Source organism: Chanodichthys erythropterus, chromosome 21 (assembly GCF_024489055.1).
Source record: "Chanodichthys erythropterus isolate Z2021 chromosome 21, ASM2448905v1, whole genome shotgun sequence".
In the NCBI taxonomy this organism is placed as follows: Eukaryota; Metazoa; Chordata; class Actinopteri; order Cypriniformes; family Xenocyprididae; genus Chanodichthys; species Chanodichthys erythropterus.
In genome coordinates this window covers 17,417,798-17,435,674 of record NC_090241.1, presented here as the reverse complement: position 1 = coordinate 17,435,674, position 17,877 = coordinate 17,417,798, and the positions used below count along the sequence as shown (strand labels likewise).

General features: G+C 36.0%; 1 protein-coding gene across 1 annotated transcript in view; it reads left to right on the top strand.

The window, feature by feature from the left end:
- Positions 1–3,451: 3,451 nt before the first annotated feature.
- Positions 3,452–17,877, top strand: part of hs2st1b (heparan sulfate 2-O-sulfotransferase 1b) — an 88,165-nt gene continuing 73,739 nt past the window's right edge. The window contains exon 1 of the mRNA XM_067373382.1: positions 3,452–3,858. Coding sequence (XP_067229483.1) covers positions 3,735–3,858 — 124 coding nt within the window. The 5' untranslated portion in view covers positions 3,452–3,734. The remainder of the gene's footprint in view (positions 3,859–17,877) is intronic.

Sequence of the window (17,877 nt, the reverse complement as noted above, 5' to 3'; positions counted from 1 at the left end):
GTTATCAGATATTTAGCAGGCAGTCTACTATTCTGTATTGACTGGTATCTGCAAAGTTACTTATAGTTAGTAATGTAAAGGGGACTATCGAAATAAAGTGTTACCAAAAGTTCTTATATGTGACCATTTATGTATGGTTTGTTATGATAGGATAATATTTGGTCGAGATACAACTATGTAATATATTTATATTTATACTTTATTTATACTATATAATTTATTTAATTATTGAATTATGATTTTTTATTTTTTAATAAGAATACGATACACTTTCAACTTATAATGAATTTAATCAGTATTTAGTTCAATTTACATTATATTGGTTAATAAAAATTTAAAAAAGAAAAAGAAAAAAAAGTAAACCTGCTTTTACACAAATCTGTGTTCAACTGCTTGATTATCAATCACTAACTTGAAATGCAATAAATAAAACAGTGTTTTGTCTGTTCTGCTCTCATTACTTGATCAGTTAAACAAGACCAGTTAAACTTTAAACAGGAGAAAAGAAAGTAAAAAAAAAAAAAAAAAAAAAACGTATTAAAAGATTAGAAAAGCTTTGAACCTTCTTATGACCACTAAGTACATTTTAATGAAAGAGAAAAATTTAATAAAAGCCAGATATGACCAAAATAAAGCCATGCTAAATGAGTGGGATGGGATGTTTTTTTTAATAAATGAGAATACATTTTACTCCTGAAATGAAAAGCAATATAAAATGGCAAAATTGATTAAATAACTTTCAGTTATTTAGAAGCTGTTCTTATCAGCACTGAGCACTGAGGAAAGTGTTATTGATTTTTAGGAAACAGCGGGGTGTGGTGATACTTTAAGAGAGGTTCAAATAGCTTCGCACTTTTCATAGTTTCACACAGTAAATAAGTAATGCTCAAAAATGTGCTGCTTTCAACAGAGACTGATCATTCACCCCTAAAAGAAGCAACATGGGAAAAAAAAAAAAAATCTATATCCATCAACTGCTTGCGTCACTGGAAAGTCTGGCAAAAGAGAAGCTGTGACAAACATCTCCTTTGTGTCTTTTGGTCAGACTGTTTGAGACATACTGGCTCTCTTTGTTATCTGCTTACATTGATCTAAGACACAAAGGATGCCAAGCACTTTAATGATTCACTGAATGTGCCTTCATTTTATGAAAGGCATGGTCCAATGAACTTGATAGACTCTGTTCATCTGTAAGTTGCTTTTGAGAATCAGATCTTTGATCATATATACATTTTATATAGAACCGATGAGCTATTAGCAGTATGGATCCTTCAATTCTTCTTAAACACATCACACTATTGCTAAGACGATGCAGTAATCTATTGGTTGCTCCAACATGCATCATCCTGCAGTCGAATTGTGAGGAAACATTTGGCTTTATATATTTTATAGGAAGAGTCTTACATACATAATGATACAGTTCTGCACCTGCTGTGTGACAGATGGTAAGAGGAGTTATTTTAAGCAGAAGCCAAATCTAGATGATTTGATCGGTTGCAATTTCATGCACAGTTGGATTCCCCCATGCCTCTACAGGTTGTGCTGTGTGTTAGCAATGTTGCAATTGGCACAGCAAAGACAAAATGCACTTAGTCTTATATACATCTACACATAATTCCCATGGTGGACACTGCAATTACATTTGGAAATATGAGTCAGATGCTTAAAATACTTGGAGGTCACCAGAATTGGCCTTCTCACCATATTATGCAGTTTTATAATCTCAGTTTCAATTGGTTATGATTCTTGGTTTTATTTAACAGGTGCATATTGCATTTTTCATTTTTCCAACTGATGGTTTTCTGTTCTCTCTCAAAATGTGAGTGAAATAGAAATCTGAATACAATCTCACTTTGATTTCAGTTCATTCATCATCAGGCTAATACAGTGCAGGCAGTTTTAGAGTGTCTTTGTAAAATGTAGAAAAAACATAGAGATAAAATTAAGATAAAAATGGATTGTCAGCATTAAAAATATTGAAGTAGATTATTTTTTTATTACATTTTCTGTGTTGCTTTGCTATGTTCTGAATGCTTGCTTGTTAGAGTATGCATGCAGGTGCTAAAGGTGTTTCTGGTTGGTTGTTTGATTGATTGATTGATTGATTAATTGATTGATTGATTGATTGATCCACTCCGAGGATGTGAACAGCTCCGAATATAATGTCAAGTGTTGTCATCTCAAGGCTACATTAGTTAAACTGATCTATATAAATAATTTGTATATGTATGTATAAATAAATTCATTTAGATCAGTGGGTAATTACAACATGGCGTGAATGCAGCATAAATCCATGCAGGCAAAAATTGTAAATCAAACAGAAAGCTTGACATATTGCTAAGATAATGGAAAGATGCACAAAACGTAACACATTTGGCTTAGTCGTATAACTCAAAAGGCCAAGTGACTAAATATGTAACTTTTTAAAACAATAAAATAAACTTTCAATGAGACATTTATTGAGACTGACACTTTGGGCCGGTATTTGGATCATAATTACAGGCGTACTACGTTCGTTCTTAACCTGAAAGGGACTTTGGGTAATAATAATAATAATAATAATAATAATAATAATACATACATTTTATAAAGTTATTTTCTCAAGGCACTTTACATAAAAGTTTTATATAAAGACAAACACAGCAATATAAGACGATGTACTGTAAATATAACAAATGACAGATATGCCTAACAAAAAACAACACAAAAGCAAGTAAAAGCAATCCTGAAATAAAATGTTTTAAGACAAGTTTTAAAAATATCAAATTAATTTGCTTTCCTAATGTAAGCTGGGAGAGAATTCCACAGTTTTGGAGCATAAGATGAGAAGGCCCTGTCATCCCTGGAATGAAGCCATGTTTTGGGAACTGCTAAGAGACCACTTTGGCTAAGAGACCTGGACAGATGCTTCAGAGCCAGGGGTTATATGGTCACCATCCCCAGCCCCATTAGAATTCTAGCTGCCGTATTTTGCAGATATTGCAATTTGTTACGAGAAGATTTGGACACTCTAACAAGGACAGCATTACAATAATCTACAATAGTTTGTGAGAAAACAAATGAGTTAATCAATCTTTCAGCAACAGAAAAGGACAACATAGGCCAAATATGTGCAATGTTTCTAAGATGAAAAAAGGAGGTCTTAAATGTGTTCTGTAGCCTACAAAAGGCTTATAGCATCGAAGATTTTATAGTTTACTTTGGAACTCCAAGGTTACACCATCAGCTGAAAAACTATAGAAACAGCATTACGCAGTTGATGTGGAGAGCCGAGGAGCATGATCTCACAGAGGACCAGAAAGTATTCGTATTCATATTCGTAAGTTAAGAGCGTCCCAGCGTCATTTCTGTCAGTCTCCACCTCGATAGATGGCGCTAAAAGCGCCATTCCGTTCCACTCGCTTCATTTCAGTCCGCGGAGGACTAAAATCCCTGTGTTGAGTGACGCAGGAGAGCAGTGGACGATTGGAGCAGCGCTGATGTGCAACAACTAAGACCGAGAGTCAAGAGTCCAGGGTTTTAACAGAATAACACATTCTGATAACAGATGAGCGTCTGAAATGCCCTTGTTTGCACTGATGTATTCGGTTACCACATCCATAACTTTACTGTGTTCTCTGCGCATAATCGAGATCATCTGTCCGGAGTCGATATTACTGCTCCAGTAACGGATTGATCCACGCTTCTCATTCACATTTTACGGCATGACATGTAGATAATCATCCGATATTTTGATGGGGCTCCTGAGGATCATGATGCCACCCAAGTTCCAGCTGCTGGCTGTTATGGCGTTTGGAGTGGCGATGCTTTTCATTGAGAACCAGATTCAGAAGCTGGAAGAGTCTCGGGCAAAGCTGGGTAAGACTGCGGTTTTGTCTCAAACCTTAGTGAGCTGCCTACCTGGCCAGCATGATATGGACATGATCTATGTTCGTTCGATTCTGGATAGAATCGCTTGGAACGCGCACATGATGTCCAAAAATGCGGTTCGTGTAAGCAGCTCGTTAGGGTTTGAGACAGCCTGCTGCTGCTGTCTCTTTTACAACAAACACACCACTGCAAGACATGCAAGCCATGATTACAGAGTGCATTAAGACAACCCAATTTGCATTGCACGATCAACTTTCTCAAGAAGTAGTTCACTGAAAAATGTAAATTCTCATGTATTCTATATGACTTAATGACTTCTTATTTGTTTCTTCTGTGAAACAAACAAGGAGAGATTTTGAAGAATGTTGTTTTCATTCAATGCCAATAAATAAAAGTAAGTGAAGATGACAAACCTCAAATGGATACAAAATCACCAATAAAGTAGCTCAGACTTCTCTTGCGCTATTCTTCATGTCTTTTGAAGCTGCATTATAGATTTATGTAAAGGGACAGACTGATATTTTATTTATAATCTTTACCTGGAAGTATTTTTCTTTCATGTTTTTTATTTTTTATTTTTTTATATAGTATTTGTTTTGTAAGGGTTATATAAGCCATGAACTAAATGTTTTGTTCAGGAATCGAATATCGCTCCTTCTCTTGAATGCTGAAGAGGAGCAAGAACGGATGACAAGATTGTCTGTGAATAACAATTGAAATTTTGTTCTGTTCCTCACATAATAGTTGTCATGACTCTAGAAGACTTCTGGGCACCTTTTAAATTACAACAGAATTTTTATTTTTGGGTGAACCACCCCTACATAACAAACCATAGCAATGTTCTATGGCACAGATACACTAATGAATGAAGAAATTCATTAACTCCGCAAATATTGTAGTACATTTCATCTAGGGTTGTCAAGAGTACTGACTTGGGTACCAAGTCGGTACTGAAATTTTTAAAATGTGATCTTACTAGCATTTCCCCCTAGCATTTTAGCACTGTTGAGTGGATCTTAAACACCTCCGATTGGCCATTATGTTCACGTACTCAACAGATATGCCTATGATTGGAAATCCGCTGATAGATGACTGCTTTCAGATGTTCCCGTGTGTATCTGTGTAAGTGCTCGGTAAAGAGCGACAAAGATGCCAATTTACAAATTGTTTTGAAGAGTTGATCATTGTAGCCAATCACAGGCGTATCTGTTGAGCATGTGAACACAATGGCCAATCAGAGGTGCTTAAGTATCCACTCAACAGCATTCAAAATACTAGGGGGATATGCTGGTGTAAAATTTTAATACTGACTTGGTCCCGAAGTCGGTACTTTTGACAATTCTAATTGAATCTCTTTTTCTGATCCAATTTTTCTCACCAGTCTGCCTTTGTTTATTCGTGGCTTACACATTTATACTCATTATAGTGCTCAATGTGAAGACAGACTTCAACTAAAGTGAAATCTGTGGATCCTGATTGATGCTCCAGCAGGCTTTATCTCACCCTTTCTTGTCTTGTGTTTATGAATGTTATAGCTTCCTAAAGATTGCCTCCTGGTTGAGCTTTAATTTTATTCTGATGCTGAATTTTTTTGAACCGCTCAATATGGAGTCAACATGTTTTGCAGTATGATCATGCAGTCAGAGTTCCCTCAACCATATGCATTATGTTTGCAAAGCAAATGCGTCTTTGGTTGGCCCCTGGGATGACCCACATTTGCCATCCTTGTGGTTTGTTAGAAAGCATGCTTATAGCCTAAATGTTTATAGTGGTGTATTATGTGTTGAGCATACCTTGAAAACATTATTTTTGTCTGAGCATTTTAATATCCAGAGCTTTCTGTTTGTATCTTAAAGGGGCTCTATGTAAAATTTTTACTTTAATATGTTTGCAGATATTTAGGAAACATGCTAAGTTCACCTACTTGTTTCTCAGAAAAACAATTCTACAGCCAGATATTCTACTTTGAAAATGTGTGTTCCGTGTCGGAATGTCTGTTTTTGTTTTGGTCTGTGCGAAACCTCATGCTGCAGTTTATCCAATAGTATTTCAACATCACAGGTTGCCAGTTGGCGGAAAAAAAACGCGTATTGCAGTCATGGAAACCAGCAAACAAACTGGGTCAGAGAATCAGGCAATAACGTCAGCTGTGCGTTCTCGCTCTCTTCTCTGTCATGGTGAAGTGACACACATCCGCGCGGGCGCCTCCTCTCTCTCCCTCGTCTTATTCGCTCCAGTTAAGTAGTGTGCGCATAAATGTTAATCATTCCCGCAGGTCTCGCGCTCACACCGAAAGCGCACGCACTAGGGATGTTGCGGTGACAGATTTTTTCCACCGGTTAATCAACGTGTAAAAAAAACGGTAATCCCGGTGTCACCGGGGTTGCGTGTCGGGGATTTCGGGTGGCCGAAAATGTGGTCGTGCAGACGTGCACACGTCTCAATTTACTTTCACTTTAATTAGCGGCAATTCAGTAGCATTTGTTTGAATTAATCATGGGTTAATTTATTTTATTCTTAATAAAAATACACAAAACAATAAGACACTCGCTTGTATTACACACATCTTTATTGCAAAATGAATAATAACTTAACACACCATGCAAAAACTAAACAAAAGCACTTATGAAACACCTTTTAAAGTGCATTTATTAACAAAACGAACCACTGCACACATCATGCAAGTATCAAACAAGAAATTATATTAAAAAATTCACTATTCGTTAAATAAAGTGCCTGCCTTTTTCAGCAAAAAACAAATTCAAAGTATTTCCAAATAGGTGCTTTTGCATTTCGCTTTGAAACCAGATCTTCCGCCATCCTTTGCCAGTTAGCTCGCCTCACTCTCCTCAAATGATAAATGAAATCGGACACCGGCTGCTGCTTTACTGCGGCGCTCGTTCCGCTTATGCTAAATTACGAAAGCACGTAGTCACTAACTGAATTAAGTGCTTTATTGGTATAGGCTAAAACTTCAACACGATGGGGACGGTGCCGGTGGTCAAGTGCTATGACCGGTAGGTGGGTTAAACACTGTGTATTACCGGTAACACAGACTATCGTAACAAGCCTTAGCACGCACTACTGATCTATATTAGTGGAGTGAATGCTCAGTCTCAAACAGAGACAGAAATCAAATAGAGTTACAAGTACCAAAATAAGCGCATTCCTGCGCTTAAAGGTGCCCTAGAATTAAAAATTGAATTTATATTGACATAGTTAAATAACAAGAGTTCAGTACATGGAAAAGACATACAGTGAGTTTCAAACTCCATCGTTTCCTTCTTATATAAATCTCATTTGTTTGAAAGTCCTCCGGAAAACAGGCGAATTTCAACATAACACCGACTGTTACGTAACAGTCGGGGTGTACGCTCCAGTATTTGCATATGCCAGCCCATGATTGAGGCAAGGGCAGAACGTCTGGATGTGCACAGCTGAATCATCAGACTAGGTAAGCAAGCAAGGAAAACAGTGAAAAATGGCAGATGGATTAATAATAACTGACATGATCCATGATAACATGATATTTTTTTAGTGATATTTGTAAACTCTTTCTAAATGTTTAGTTAGCATGTTGCTAATGTACTGTTAAATGTGGTTAAAGTTACCATCGTTTCTTACTGTATTCACGGAGACAAGAGTCGTCGTTATTTTCATTATTAAACACTTGCAGTCTGTATAATTCATAAACACAACTTCATTCTTTATAAATCTCTCCAACAGTGTAGAGTTAGCCAGTTAGCCACAGAGCATATACTCAAACTCATTCAATATCAAATGTAAACACCCAAATAAATCATCTCTACTAAAAAGCCTCTGAATCCATCTAAATATCTCTATTAACAACAGCATATCAAAACAGATAATCATCAGCTTACAGTGTGCAAGACTCCTCAGATTTCATTGTCAATTGCACTCCCTATTGTTGCTGGCAAACATATGCTGTAAAAGCTGGCAACCCGCGTCTTTGAATGAGGGGGCGGGCCAAACGATATTTTGAATTTTCACTGCAGTACCTATTTTGAACACTGGGTGTCATTCCTACAGAGAGCCCCTTTAAATAGTGTGATGATAATGCATCTGTGAGCCACATACTTACTGCTGATGTTCCTATTGAAGGCATGAAGCTGGGGTGTTTAATCATACACACATCCTCTGTTGACCCATGACAAAGCAACACGGGTGCATCCACACATCAGTGCAGCAGAACTGCTGAAACAAGTCCATTTATTTAGTCTGACACTGAAAAGATGGCTAGAGAATGAGTAGAATTCTAGTTACAGGTCTGTGAAAATTCATTGAACATTTAATTGAGTGGGAAACTTAATTAGGGCTCCTGAAGTGGGAAAAGCAGCACATGGTTTACGTTGAATGTTTTTCCAGAAATAGACAAAAGATACACTTGTTTATTTAAAAAAAAAATAATAATAATCCTAGAGGTCTGCGAACATCTGCATGTTTGCTTTTTTTATGGAATAATCATTTAATCATTTGCACTTAAAATACATAATATACAAATACAAAGGCCTAATGGAGTCCCACCAAAGGAAATAGCATAACTGGCAGCATTTACATTTAGTGGCACCTTTAAAATAAATGAATAAACATGCCACTCTCTGTTACCAGTATAATGATGCTGTCATATTTAGCACTGAGCCCAGTTTTTGTATTATGGATGAGGAAATATTAATCATGAGTCCATGAAGTGGAGAGTTAATTTAATTGAAAGCAATGTTGCAGTTCTAACCCTGTGATGGACGTTTGTTGAGGCTTAGGATGCCAGGACTGACAGTGGAGTGAAATCTGATTTGCCCTGTGCAGGCTTTGAATTTATAGTCTCTGCACTATGCTTATTAGGTTGTCTCACATGACATGGTTCATTAGAAGATGGAAAACCTTTAGCTTTGCCTCCCACTCCACTAAGTTACAAGCATCACTGTCAAGCTATAAATCTGGTGTTCAGCCGCTGCCAACAGGCCTCTTATTGGGGCTTTTCTTACACCATAGATTATACAACATCAGTTTATTCTCATTCTACTACCAGCTGTGCAGCTCACAAAGAGAAATAAGCAGAAGCCTACATGCAGTGTGACAGGAATAGCTCCACTTTAAAGAGCCCACGTTGCATCTCGTAAAATTCTCCTAATGTTGTCCTGTTGGCAAAGAGATGAAAGCGTTGAAAGACTGAATTTCTGAAATCAATTTGATGCCAATGATATGCAGCATAATCACTCAGTTATTGTTAGAATATGCATTTGGAGGCGTGAAATGGCAGACGTGTTTTTGCATTAAAAAGACAATAAAGACAAAAATGCAGTTCTTTTGAATTTTCTGTAAAAAAAAATGGTTCACAGTTTCCATTAAAATATATTAAACAGCATATTTTTCTTGAGCACCAAATCAGCACATTGGAATAATTTTAGAATCGGTTATTATTTTTTCATTTATGTTTTGTGGCACAGAATAAACTCACTTGACCTTTTTAAGAATATTTTCTTTCATCACTTTTATCAAACCACTTTAACTATACAGTCATACTGCTAACTGAAAGTCCTTCACTTATCACAACAAGCATTTTATCATTAATCATTTTGAAAAGTCTCTCTTTCTGCATTGATGGTGGTTAACTGTTAACAGACATAAAGATTGGATGTCCTTGTTAACAGGTGATTCATTCTCATGTCAGTCACTGAAATCTCTCTGGACTGGAGGACAAACTTGCTGTCCATGTGCCCAGGGGTGAGTGGCTGAAAGCAGAGCTCTCTAAATTGGAGACCTTGCTCTGATGACTTTTAAATGGAGTGATTTATTCTGTTTGTCATCAAGGCAGCACCTCTCAGCTGTTTTACTAGTATTCATGTCATGTTTTGAGAATTGAATATGGGCCCTGCTGGCTAGATGCAGAACAGGTCTAACTGATGACAGTGCAATATAATATATATACATTTTTTTTGTCTGGCTTGCTTTTCTGTCATGTGTACAGACTCTTGTGGGCAAAACAATGCCTTTATCTTGTGATTCAAGATAGGGCTGCACGATATTGGAAACAACTGACATTGCAATATTTTGTTTTTCTGCTATATGCACTCTAAAACATAAAACATTGGTTCAACAAAAAAAAAAAAAAAACGTTTTCCACTAGAATTTTTAACTTAAGCCAATTGCGAGAATTACATTAATTCAAAGCAATATTTTGAGTTGATCCAACATAATGTTTTAAGTAAGGTGAAGACGTTTTTTTTTATTTTTTATTTATTTTTTGCCACAATAAAAACTAATTTCTAAGTAACATGAATGCAACTATTTAAGTTGATCCAACATAATGTTTTAAGTAAGGTGAAGACGCTTTTTGAACACAATAAAACGCATTTCTATAGCCTGACTTCGTCATACTCATATTCTAGGCAGAATGTGAGTCTGATACTGCTCCATTGCACTTGAATTATGGGGCGTGTCTTAACCGAACCAGTAAAAAAAAAAACCTCTGCACTCAATTGGATAGACCTACAACCAATCAGAGCAACGCAGTAAGTGACGTATGTTGAACTTGTACTTAAACTTTTGTTTTGCCGAATCCCGTTGGAAGGACGGCAAACACATCTTTCCCATCGACAAATGCCTTGATTGCGGTTCTTTGTTCGTCTTTTAAAATGAATGTGCTGTCGATTACTTTTATTATAGACGTGATAGCGGAATCTAAACATCTTACTTCTCCAGCTGCAGTCATCGTTGGTGAAAACCAATTCAACCCAAGCACTCTTTGATGACGTGGGTGGTTACGTAACCGCAGATAGCCTATCCATCATCGATTAAAGCCCACCCTGGCAATTTGATTGGCTCGGCCTTCTGGGAGCCGAGAATAATTACTCCACAATGGATCGAGTCCAGACCGAACTTCCCGTCCAAAAAATGTTGTGGGCGGGGTTCAGGCTGGCACCCAGGCTAGCATTTCTAAGTAACATGATCTTACCAAGCACCGCTTGTCACCATGATGGTACACCTCCAAAAACCCACATTAACACATTAACTCTTCTAAGTTAGCATAAAAAAACTCTAATTACTGCTAAATCTCCCTTACCATTAATCTTGTGCAAAAAACATATAACACTTAATTTTAGCATTTACTCTCCCTTTCAAGTGCCATGGGCAATTGATGCGAAATATAAATCCCAGCCCAGTTAAAAGAAGTGTTCATACAACTCAAAACAATGAAACGCGTTTAGAAGTCATCAGAATGTATTTTACATTAACAGAACTTAAATTTAAATACATTTTTGATTAACTGAAAATGTTAAACTATGACAAGTCATGATAGTATATCGAATATATACTACAATATGCATAATTTGTGTGTCATCCAAGCTCAATATAATAACAATTACAAGTAAAAAGTCTAACAGCATTTCAGAACATGATTTTTTATTTCACAACAAAATATATATATATATATATATATATATATATATATATATATATATATATATATATATATATATATATATATATATATATATATATATAGGTCCCCTGAATTAGTTTTTAGAGTGTGAAAACAATTTCACCAGATGACTTGAATAGTTCTATTTGGAAAGAACTAATCATTCTAGAATGATTGGGGTGATTTTGTAGGGGAGTGATTCTGTACAAGCATAGCTAATTACAATAGAACAAAGATACAAATGAAAAAAAAATCAGCGCTTTGTTTTTTAGGTAAGTCTAACAGTATTCAGGTACAGAAATTGAATAATCAAATGTAAAACAACATAGTCTTCACTGTATAAATGTAATATAATTAATATTTGTTAAAGCTACAAACATGACTTTCTCTTTGTATGTTGTTGTTTGATTAATTACACAGACAGCAGCAGGAATATTAGGCACTTTTTTTAAAAGATTTATTTTTGCCGTTTTTGCCTTTATTATGATAGGACAGTTACTAGACGAGAGAGAGAGAGAAAATTGGGTCGCCCAAACTCGGGTCGCCCGAAGCGCATTAGCGCTACATGTCGGCGCGCTGCCCATGAGGCCATCGGCGCCGACAGGCTGCTGTCACTTTAAGACCGAATGCATGGATCTAATATAATGATACGCATCCATTTTCTTTCTCAATTGTTTACGTTTATGTAAGCCACAAGTGACCGTGTTTATAAGGATACTCGCTGAGATGGGCATTTTGACATAATTTTGCGTGTCCAAATTCAAGCACTCCGAAGAGAAAGGAATTCGGTGTTTGCATACTGTCTTCCGAATTGATTTCTCTTTTGAGTCTTCTTGCACTCAAATGGTTTAAAATCCCCTCATTGTTTAAACTGACAGGACCTAAAACACATGCTTTTGCTCTATGATGGTTATTCTTGGCAGTTAATCCAAGAATCAAATGCATTTCGAGCCGTGGTGCCTGGTCCGTACGGACCCCAACTATGATCCCTATACTTGACATTGCATATCCTGCGATGTGACTGTCATGGATGCGCACATCACAATAACGATGCTAAAACTATATATTGAGCAGCCCTATTTCAGGAGGTTTGATTCCTTGCGATTTTATGGGAAATGGAACAACTTTGACTTCTTAAAGGGATAGTTCACCCAAAAATGAAACTCATACAGGTTTGGAACAACATGAGGGTAAGGGTAATTTTTTTGGTGAACAATCCCTTTATGCACCTTTACACCTTTTCCAAATCTATTTTTTTTTTTTTGCTGTTACGTTGCTGTTATCTGTAAAAATCTGACATTGTCTCATTCTCTTTAAAACAATAGAAAAAAAAGTTTAATTCACTATTTATAAAAAAAAAAAAAAATACAATGAATTTTACAGGCAAATACAAACCCTGATCTTTATGCAGGCCGGCAATATTTAAATGTTAAATAATACTAATACTCTTTATGGATTTAATGAATTTGTCTTTATCTTTATTTGTTACATTATGTTACAACAGCTTTTTTAATTGTAAATTCTCCTGCATTCTGTTTTACTGATTCTGTTTTCCATAATAGCAGAGCAGATGAAAGGTGCATTGCATGTTGCTATTGCTATTATTTGGGCATGAATTGGTGCATTGCATGTTGCTATTGCTATTGCTATTATTTGGGTATGAATTTGCTTTTCCCATAGTCCCATATTTCCAAAATTTTCTCTTTTTTCCCCATTTTTTTCCCCACATCATGTTTTGTGTGTAAGAGCCTTTAGGTACTTGAAAATTCCCTTTTTCCTTTCACAATTTCCAATTACCCACGGTGGCAGGATCTCTACAACAATCTTGATGTAAGGTTTGTGAGTGTTCTAAAGCACAGGAAATCTGTTATATGCAGCTTTTCACATATTGCTTACAGGCATCTCCCAGGAAATATAATACATACTGGGGTCAACTCCATTTCCTAGAGATTATCCTGGAAACTTCTAGCACTCCATTGGCATGGGAACTGCTAAATTGGTTGAGAAGTTACCTGCACTTTGTTCACCTGCTCACAAGCAATTACGTTTCTGTAAATGCCTAGCTGAACCTGATATCACTTATAATGAAACTGAGATCCTGCCGGTGAGAGAGTGTATCTGTTTGTCACATTAGTTTCTCAATTTATTCCTCAGTAAGGATACAGTTTGTCTTTACAATCGCTGTAATTATAAATGACCCACTTCACCCAAAAGAAAAAGCATAGTGCAGCTTTAAAAAGAGGATTTGACATGACCAAAATGGAAATATATATCCTATTAGAATTGTTCATCCTTCCGTACTAATGTTGCCATTTACTTTGCAATTACATGGTGTAAGGTTTTAAAACTTGTTCTAAATTCTAAAATAATAGCAGTCCACTGACAATCAGAATCTCCCTAACTCTGAAGAGCTTGAGCATTTAAAGCAACAGAAAACTGCAGCTTGCAGTTATAATAAATATATAGATATAGTTCTTGGGGTGAACCAGCATTGAGAACTGAGCGGAACCTACAGCTGGAATTTTGTCCTGTCTTATACAGTCCAGTCATTCTCAGAGGGTATTATGTAGAAACTGGACAATATATTTGCTGATGTGACTGTGATATCTGCAAAATTGCAAGGAATTTTATTAATGTTCCTCTGCCTCTAAAACTCGAAACTGAAAAATGTGTGTGATTGAATAACAGTTTGTATTTTAGAGACATGGACAGAACAACAGATTTTACTTTATTGATTCTGTCTTCCGTTATGACCTACTTTCCGTTGAAGAAAGCTCCCTCTGAACATTTTTCTGTTAAACAAGCTGTTCTGAGGTAAAGTCTACTTAAAATGGGTTTATTTTTTCTTTATTTTTGGGCTTTAGACAAATATCGGCCAAAAAAGTTATGGTACTGTTCTGTATCTATCGATCGATCAATCGATCGTAAAATTATTAGGCATCAAAACGTTACATGAACAATGTACACTACCGTTCAAAAGTTTGGGGTCAGTAAGATTTTTTAATGTTTTAAAAGACATATCTTCTGCTCACCAAGCCTGCATTTATTTGATTAAAAATACAAACAAAAACGGTAATATTGTGAAATATTATTCCAATTTAAAACAGCTGTTTTCTATGTCAATATACAGTAAAGTGTAATTTATTCCTGTGATCAAAGCTGAATTTTCAGCATCATTACTTCACTCTTCAGTGTCACATGATCCTTCAGAAATCAATCTAATATGATGATTTGAAAAAAAAAAAAAAATTATTGGCTTATCAAAATAATATTGGCACATCATTTGTTATCCTTTTGATGCAATTAAACAAGATTGTTGAGAACTCACTGTCATGTCATTCCAAGGCCATAAAACATTAGATAATTTTCGAAATTCAAAGTTATTTTAACAAAAAAGAGATTTCTGTCCACAACTAAATTTGGACGCTTCAAAAAGTACAGAAAATAAATTTAATTTAGGCTTTTATTCACATATGAACATTGATAGATGCGCATACATGGAGCACACCAAATATGGTAAAGGGAAGCTCAACCACATCTTCTTGACGTGCGAGAACAAACCTCATTGGTTAATGCTTGTCAAGCAAGCACATTTGAGATTCTATTTACAATATTTGATGTTCTGTACTGTATGTATGTATTGATAATTTTGACATAAAAGTAAACTGTTTACAATGAACTTTAATTTTTGAAGCATCACAGTTTTGGTTGTGTGGACTTTCAGTGGGTTTGATGAAGGTAAGTCATTTAAAGTGTCATGAAACCCCCTGTTTTAACACTGCACGGTCACACCTATGATTTAAAAAAGACTCAATATTGGCGTGTTAAACTAGAAAAGTGTGAGTGTAGGTGGTGGGAAGAGTGGAGACAAAAAGCAATAAAAAAGACTTACAATACTCATTATACAGACACATGAATATTTAAATGTGAACGGAGAAAAACAAACAACAGATTTGGGGGCACCTTGATGTAATTTAAAAATATAACCTTATGACAGCAATCTCATAATCTTATTTGAGACTACTAACAACTGTCAAGAACAAATAAAATACATTTGGTTAAATTATTCTTAAAAATATCAACAAATCAGCATTATAACTTTACAGAGCTTATGGTCTATGAAAAAATGAGGAAGAACATTCATAATGTCTTATAATATTTTCATACTGAAAATATTATGTGCACATACATGGTGCTGGTTAACATTTGGAGTATGTGAAATATGTCCATAAAAACCTGAAACATGATTGCTCTGGTCCAGATTTGAACTGTGATCCGCATTGCGAGTTTTAAACTCATTATGATATTCCGTGCATAAACTGCTCTCATGTGCGCTCCATGTGTTGTTGTTGTTGCGTATTAAATATTGTTACAGTCATATTTTCCATTGGTAGTCCATTGGTACTCCAGCTCTGATCGCATCCCGGGGAAAATGCAAACACTTTTTTGCTTCTGTAGTGATGCATTTATGATTGTGTGTCTGAACAGGCAGAGGCGCTGAACCGGTCTTGTGTGACTTTTGAGTTCTCCTCTATAATGCGATCTTATGTGTAACAGCGGATTAAAAATCGCATTCTTTTATGAATAATACGGAGAAACTGATGACAAAGCTGCTTACTCTGCAGCCAATCACCACTCCGAATTAATGCATATACCTCACTTTTCGTGACATAGGTTTAACTCTGCTTTATAAATCAGAAGAACGAAATAGCCCAGAAAAAAAGAAAATAACCACTTTTCCCTTAATAATAAATGAGTGCTATTGTTGTTTTCGTTGGTTTGCAACCAGTACATATGTTAACATCTCAAAAATTTGTTTTAGGCTTATATGACCCTGAACTAACCCTTTAAGCTTTCACATTTAGTAAAAGCATTGGTCATAGGTACACATTAAAAGGTCTTTAGTGTCTTTTGAGGCCTTTTAAGAGCAAGATTGCATAGAATAAATATACATTTTGGCATGGGTGGTACTTGTAGAATAACTACCTTTTGTAATTTTCGTATTTTGCTGTGTCCCAAGATGTGGCTCAACACCCCCACCCTTTTTGAATAGAAATCCCTTTTGAAAGAAGTGGGTTGTAGCCACTTGGAGACCAAATCTGAAAGCAGACAACCCATAGAGCCCAGTGTGGGAACAGCTGAATAGATTTTCCAACTCGCTTCCCTCCGTGCTCCTCCCCTTTATCCGAAAATTGGAATGCCTCTTGTTCTGTAGTGGATTCCCTGCTCAACCTGCGGGTCTCCTTGGCAAAGTTGTGTTTACTGAGGCTAGTGAGGGAAAAAGGGAATGGATGATTGACAGCTGCCTCTCATTTTACTGTGAACTCTAGTCTATTGTTCCACAGAGACTTCTCCTTAGCCTTATCACAAAGAAAGCAGCTCTCAGGAAAAACAAAAAATTGTCTGGGCCATTATAAGGGAACATACCATTTTTGCCAGTTTTCAGTTTTTAATAATATTTGAGCCCATTCCCCCTGCTCAGTCTTTCTATGAATACAAGAAACTTGGGTGACCCCTTTTTATATTTTTTTGGGAAGAAAACCAATAATTCCAGTACAGGTCATTTTGATCCCCTTTATGCATTTGTGTAGGTTATTTTGTTTGTGCATTGTAGGTTTAATTGGCATTATGTAGTAGTGGTTCAACGGATCACAAAACTCACAGTTCGGATCATATCGCGGTTAAGTCACGGATCGGCACAAAAAAAAAAAAATTGGGGGGTAACTTTGCATTTATTAGCCCACTAACTACTCTGATACCACAGCAGAAACTGCTAGCCTAACTAATACATTATTAAAGGCAAGTGAGAAAACTGTAAAAAGAACAAATACTGTACACCGATAACAAGCATAGATAAATACAACATAGTTACAAATAAAGTATAAGGTCTAACTGTAGTATTAATTTTTGTGTATAGAAATGTAATAATTAAATGTAAAATGACACACAATGATTATATATATATATATAATTCATATATATAAAATCAGGCTATATAAAATCAGGCTATATTTTGTATTTTTATTCATGAAATTATTCAAGTATTGTGTTCCTAATGAGTTGGACTGAATGTATTCACTCCCGTTGTGTCTTTGCAAGCCGGTATTTAATTGTCCCTCCCCCTGTGTTTCTCTATTAATCTTTCCCTAGAAGACTTGCTTTTAGATTAATCAAGTGACAAATGATCCAGCCTGCATGGATGTTGAATCATAGCACACCAAACCACTGCTCCACAACACCAGGGGTTTCACCTGCAACCTAAAGATTTTCTCATTCTTGCGTGGCGTATGTTTTCCCACTGCACACAATTTCATTATTATCTTTAAAACCTTTTCACAGTTGCAGTCCACTTATCAGTTGCTCCCATAAGGAAATTCTGACTGCTGAGTCTCTTTTAGGGCTGAAATTAATTATCCTTAATATCGCTAAATGAGAATAGCTGAATATTAATAGCAGCGGTGCTGACCTAAGAATAGCGCTAGTCTGAGATCATTCATTTCCATTCTCATCTCGCTCAGCCGTCCTGGAGCCCCATGCCAGAGGCTTTTCTAATGTGCGAGTATGTT